The sequence below is a fragment of the Nymphaea colorata genome, chromosome 4 (assembly GCF_008831285.2).
Source record: "Nymphaea colorata isolate Beijing-Zhang1983 chromosome 4, ASM883128v2, whole genome shotgun sequence".
NCBI classification, from domain to species: Eukaryota; Viridiplantae; Streptophyta; class Magnoliopsida; order Nymphaeales; family Nymphaeaceae; genus Nymphaea; species Nymphaea colorata.
Window position 1 is genome coordinate 13,285,366 of NC_045141.1, and position 6,569 is coordinate 13,291,934.

Below are 6,569 nucleotides of genomic sequence, written 5' to 3' on the forward strand. Positions count from 1 at the left end.
AGAGCCAGCTCGTGTTTGAATGGAGCTGGGCAGGGCCGGCAGGCAGGATGCCCAGCCCTACACGCCGTACGAAAGTGTCAATTAAATTAACTGTGACTGTGACATCGACGATCAAAGCGATTCGTTCTGAACAGAACGAGATGCGATTCCCGTAGTCCCAATTTCCTCGAAAGTCAAAATACACGTAACGGCAAGGGGAAAGCGAGAGAGAGTGTTTCCCTCTAAATTAACTGCGAGTCATGGCAGGGCATTGAAGAAGCGTTCCACCTGGTCACGGCTCACACGTGACCGCGACACAAACGGAACGGAACCGATGGTTCAACTCGGGTTCAGCGTTGGGAATGGAATTACGGAACTGCCACCACGTGTTGGGGGGCTCCTCGGGGGCCGATGGGCGGGAAAACGTGATCGAGGCGTCGGGGCAACCGGCGCTTCGAACGGGGGGCGGACGAGGGGGTCGCTTCTTGCGCACGCAGTGGCATTCTCGTGTTTTTGGACTTTGTCCGCGTGCATTACGGTAAATTCACAAACCGAGAACAGAAAAACCCCACTCTTCCCCGCCAGTCACGGTCCAACCACAATCCCACATGAAAGCCGTGCATTGGTAATTTTTTGGATGGATTAAAAACCATTCAAAATTAGTTTGAATTGTAAATAGTGATGTATTAAAAACATATTATTTATGTATTAATGGTTATGCTAATTTAAGTCATTTCAACTTGTATCAGCTTCATCTCAGTAGATATTATAATGAAATTATTATTATTATTATGAATAAATTATTTTACGAAATACAAGTTGTCAAAGCCGATGGGGGCAGTGGTATTGTCCAGATTTTCAATTGGCGACGGGAACTGATGCACCCCAATTTAAAAACATGACGGCGGTCACCAAGAACATGATATAACCAGAAAAGTTGGCCACCAAACCAGGAAAATCGTTTCGCGTTTCTCAATTGCTCGGAAAACGAAATGAAGAACTTCGTAGCGCGACTGCTGCGGATTCACTCAAAATCTGCGCTCTTCTTCGGAACGCCAAAGAATGGATTCTCCGCCACACTGCCTCGTCCCTTCTGCTAACACATGAGACCATAAGATAGTTGCTAGGATTTAGAATTTGATAATTTGTAAAGGCCCCCCCACATTTATGCTGGTTGAGTTATGAATAATTTCTATAATTCTATTCTGAGACGAACAAATTTCTCTTTGAAATTTGAACCATGTGGGGAGAGCCAGAAGGACAACTTTCCACAAGGCCTGTGGTGGTTAGTAACGAGTAGAGAAGCAGATCTCATGCTCTTAAATGTTATTGGTGAGAGCAGTTTGGACTCTGGCCGCACAGATCCGCATGTCTGCCCAAACGGGATCTTCTGGAATTCTGGCATTTATTTTTACATTTCTCAACTGAGAATTATCCTAAAAAAAAAAATTGGAAAACTGAATAAATATAAGACACTAGTTCTTGAATGAGAACATGCCCTTCATGTGACTCTCGCTCTCCCTCCCTCCGAGACCTCTCTTTTTTCATGACAAGCTGTCGTCGATCTTCAATTCTTCATTCACCACTACTCCCCTGCTCTTCGACGCTGTGAGCTCAGAGCTGCGAGCTGCCTCTCAACTGCGTAGCTGCACAGCTGCTTTACTTGCTTCCTCCGAAGACCCATCGAGTGCTTCTCCTCCAGACGTCGGCCTTTCCGCTGGAGACGTCGGCCTTTCCGCTGGAGACGTCGGCCTTTCCGCTGGTGTTGTTCTGCCCACCGCCGGCTTCTTTCTCCCTGTCCCTCCTTCTTGCAGGCAGGCGTCATACAGGTGCGCCACTTTTTCCCCTTCTCGCCTTCCTTCTGACAAAGAGATTATATAAGAACAGTGTTATAGCCTTTGTCCGTCTCATTCCCCTGTTTGGCGTCCCCTTTTTTTTTTTTTTTCCCTTCTGAATGAAAATAGCAGCCCTCTGTGGTTGTCTGCCATTTTTCTTCCGGCAGAGATCATGGGATCAATTGTTACTTGTTTGATCATCAAGCGCACATGTTGATGCTTATCAGAAACTGCATCTTTCACATGAGCCATTTTGTGTTTTTCTGTTTTTTGCGATTCTTTTTTTTGGGGACCGGAGAAGGGGACAAACCTAGTTTTGACACCTCAATGAAGCGGCAGTAGATACCTTGGCAGGTTTGTGTAGAGGTTCCCATTCATACAGAACATCTCAACATCTCCACCTTTGATGATTGTGGTTCAATTAGACCGGTTACTTCGTAAACGAGAGATATGCCTGAAAATGGTTTCATTTTTTTCTTTTGTATTTTGGGGAAGGAAAAATTATATACAACTTGGGAGACTAAAATAAAATATAGTTAATGCTCATTTCACAGAGGGTGAGTTATATATATATATATATTGCAGAATGCACCAGTGACACCCTTTTACTGAAATAAATTTTTTTCTGTGGTTGCATATGCAGGACGATCGTTTCATGTGAAGCATCTGAACTTTTCAAGTTATCCCCAGAAGTATTTTGTTGGGTTCCTTTCTTATAAAGGTAAATGCTATGCGAAGTAGTTTTTTTCTCTTGATCTGTTAAATCAGATAAGTAAACAGTTTGTAAACGAGCTGGTGATGTACACTGATTGCTGTTAATGCATTGTTTCTCAATTTTTTATTTCATGCTTCCTTGAATATTGATTACAATCAGAATATGTTCTTAACAGCCGTTCATATGAAGTAACTTAAAATATGATTTTTTATTCCTTTGATCATGTTACTTAATGCTGGGAACTAATGTTCTGCATATAATCTATGTATCATTTCTGAGAATTTTGTGTTTTTCTGTCTGTATTATTAGGCCAGTTAATTTTTTATATGCGTAATTTATGCTGATATGAACGCAAAGCCAACAGTCATCGAGATTTTCTATCTTCTTCTACGCAGGACAACAAAAAAATAATTTGGAATGGAGCCTTCTCGGACTGTCCACGCTGCCACTGCGACGCATGTTTAAAAGTGTCCCTTCTCGTCTTTAGTCTCTGGCGGAAAATGATTGGAATCCGGTGGTCTCGTCTCGCACTGTTGCTGGTTTTCTTCGCCATCTTCTCCGGCTCTTCTTCTTCCCTGAACACGGATGGGCAGATCCTTCTCGAGGTGAAGTCCACCTTGAATGACACTGGTGGACGCTTGACGAGTTGGAAGGCTTCTGATGAAACTCCTTGTACTTGGACAGGCATTGCTTGCGATTCTGCTAACGGCAGAGTTGAGTCCATCGACCTCACTGGGTTCGCTGTAACCGGCGACTTCCCAAATGGATTTTGCCGGATTTCGACCCTCAAGAACCTTTCTCTTGGCTTCAATAACCTCAGAAACCGGCTGGTGTCCCGAGATCTTGCGCTCTGTGCCGGAAGCCTTCGTCTTCTCAACCTCTCCAACAACTACTTCGTTGGGCCATTACCGGAGCTCGGTTCGGAGTTCACCACGTTGATGACGCTGGATCTCACCATGAACAACTTCTCCGGCGGAGTACCAGATGGATACGGCCGCCTTCCAGCAATCAAAGAGATGTACCTCGTCGGCAACCTGCTATCCTCTGCGTTTCCTGCCATTTTGACAAATCTCACTACGTTGGTAGTTCTCAGCCTTGCTTACAATCCTTTCAAGCCTAGTCCCCTCCCTCCGGAGATTGGGAATCTCATAAATCTGAGGATCCTTTGGCTTTCAAACTGCAATCTCATTGGCAGCCTTCCTGAATCAGTTGGAGGACTGGTGGAGTTGAGAGACTTCGACTTGTCGCAGAACGGACTCTCAGGGGTCATTCCGTCGAACATTTCTGGAATGAGGAACGCCAAGCAGATTGAGCTCTACGCCAACCATCTCAGTGGCAGCTTACCAGAGTCTTTGGGAAACTTGAAGTTCCTCACCTATTTCGATGCTTCGCAGAACGAGATCACTGGGTCGCTGCCGGAGACTCTTGCGGGGCTGTCATTGATCTCTCTTAACCTGAACGAGAACCAAATGGAGGGTATCATCCCCCCGGTTTTAGAGATGAACCCTTCTCTTACGGAGCTGAAACTCTTCATGAACAATTTTTCTGGCCAACTTCCAAGAAGGCTCGGTCGAAACTCCCCCCTCCAGTTACTTGATGTCTCGAGTAATAGATTTGAGGGGAATCTCCCACCTGACCTTTGCTCCATGAAGAAGCTTCAGATGCTCATTGTGTTCAACAACCAGTTCTCTGGAGAGCTGCCAGAAAGCTTAGTTCTCTGCACCGGGATGCAGAGGATCCGTATACAAAACAATCGATTCGTCGGAACGATCCCTCCGGCTTTCTGGGGACTGTCAAGAGTTAACTTTCTAGAGCTAAGCAATAACAATTTTGAAGGATCTATCAGTCCCCAAATTGCCGGTGCTCGCAGTCTGACGCAGTTCCTCATTTCTGGCAATAACTTCTCTGGCACCATTCCCCCAGAGATGTGCAGTTTGTCACTGCTATATGTTATTGATGCAAGCAGAAACCACATATCCGGTGCCCTTCCTTCCTGCTTAACTTATCTGAAGGGTCTGCAAAAACTTAACCTCCAAGAAAACCAGATCACCGGCGAGCTGAATTTCTCCTCTTCCATCTCCTCATGGAAGGAACTCACGGAGCTAAACCTCTCGAAGAATCGACTATCTGGAAGCATTCCATCCCAGTTGGGCTACCTCCCTGTACTGACGTACCTCGACCTCTCGGACAACTTGTTCTCCGGAGAGATCCCTTCAGAGCTCGCGAACTTGAAGCTGAACAAGCTGAACCTCTCGGATAACGAGCTGGTCGGAAGAATTCCCTCCGGCTTCGACACTCCATTTTACATCTCCAGCCTGCTTGGAAATCCCGGCCTTTGTACCACCAAAGGGAAAAATTTTCCGCTTTGCTCCCCTTTTGACTCTGGAGCCATCAGGAGGCACGCCAAGACGGCTTGGATCCTAACAGGGGTGCTGTCCATCGTCGCTGTCATCTTCTTCGTGACATCCCTATGGCTGTACAGGACAAGGTATCAACAAGAGGGGGGGATGGATGAGATTGATAGGGCGATGATTGGGAGGGCTATCCGAAAGACGCGGCCATGGAAGCAGACATCGTTCAGCCGGGTGGGGGTGGCAGAGGAGGATGTTATGGCATGCTTGACGGAAGAGAACCTGGTGGGGATGGGAGCGTCGGGGAAGGTGTACAGGGCAAGACTAAAGACAGGAGAGAGTGTGGCCGTAAAGCGGCTGTGGGACGCCGGAAAGCCGGAGACGGAGTTGGGTTTTAGGGCGGAGATCGATACGCTCGGAAGGATCCGCCACACCAATATCGTGAAGCTACTCTGTTGCTGCGTGAGCAACGAGGTGCGGCTTCTAGTGTACGAGTTCATGGAGAACGGCAGCCTCGGTGAGATGCTGCACGACCGCCCCGACGAGAAGGTGAAAGGCAGGGCCGCCGGTGGACTTCCAAAGGAGCTGAGTTGGGAGAGGAGGGTAAGGATCGCCATTGGGGCGGCGCAGGGGCTCGCCTATCTTCACCACGACTGCGTCCCGCCCATCGTCCATCGCGACGTCAAGTCCAACAACATACTGCTCGACGGAGAATTCAATGCTCGGGTAGCTGACTTCGGCCTCGCCAGGATCCTCCGGCGGCGGGATGCCAAAGACGCCGACGGCGACGACGGACGGATGTCAGAAGTCGCCGGATCATATGGCTATATTGCTCCAGGTAATTTTTAATAACCTTTTACCTAACTCCGTTTGGAATTTTATTTCTCCAAACGGCTTTTAGTAGTCTAAATTCTTTGTTCTTTCTTTCTTTATTGTTCGTACTCTGGTTTGCTTTGGATTTATGGTGCTACTGTGCTTGCAGAGTACGCGTACACTCTGAAAGTGAACGAGAAGAGCGACATCTACAGCTTCGGGGTGGTGCTGCTGGAGCTGGTGACGGGGAAGCGGCCCATAGACCCTTCCTTCGGCGACACGAAGGACCTCGTAAAGTGGGTGAACCAGGAATGCTTTTCCGGCGGCAACGCGGCGGCGCAGGTGGATCACATTCTGGACTCGAGGATACCGCAGCGGTTTCATGGAGAGATGGAGAGGATGCTGGACGTGGCTCTGCTCTGCACGTCGGCGCTGCCCATCAACCGGCCCTCCATGAGGAAGGTGGTGGAGCTCCTCCGGGACGTCCGCAAGCCCCGGATTGGATCCAGACGCAACTGAAGTTGACCGGATTCCTTCTCAGTTTGTATCCTTGGCCTTCAAGCTCCTAAAGCGTCCCTCTCCCTCCCTTCGCATCTTACCAGTTCTCCCTTCGGAGCATTGCAGAAGCATCCAAATTCCAAAGTTACCGGCATTTTTAGTGCTTACGCTCTTTTCCGGCGTCTTGATGTATCTAAGGTTCGTTGTCAATCGGTCGAGGAGACAAAGTGGGGCTCCTTTATCGGGTTCATTTTTGGAGAGCTTATTATTAACTCTGTACTCGGGTTGGGAAGCGGGAGACGCGTTTCCGTCAAGGATTGGTTGTTTCCATTCTATCAAACACTACTCGGCTTAAGTGCTCTTAACATTTCTCCCAAA

At 47.9% G+C, this 6,569-nt stretch overlaps 1 protein-coding gene across 1 annotated transcript; it reads left to right on the forward strand.

Moving 5' to 3' along the window:
* Window positions 1–1,465: 1,465 nt before the first annotated feature.
* On the forward strand, window positions 1,466–6,569 carry LOC116252892 (LRR receptor-like serine/threonine-protein kinase HSL2). The gene is made up of 4 exons (XM_031627504.2): window positions 1,466–1,808; window positions 2,458–2,535; window positions 2,925–5,718; window positions 5,863–6,569. Exons 3-4 carry the CDS (start codon window positions 3,030–3,032, stop codon window positions 6,210–6,212), a joined length of 3,039 nt encoding a protein of 1,012 aa, XP_031483364.1. The 5' UTR covers window positions 1,466–1,808; window positions 2,458–2,535; window positions 2,925–3,029; the 3' UTR covers window positions 6,213–6,569.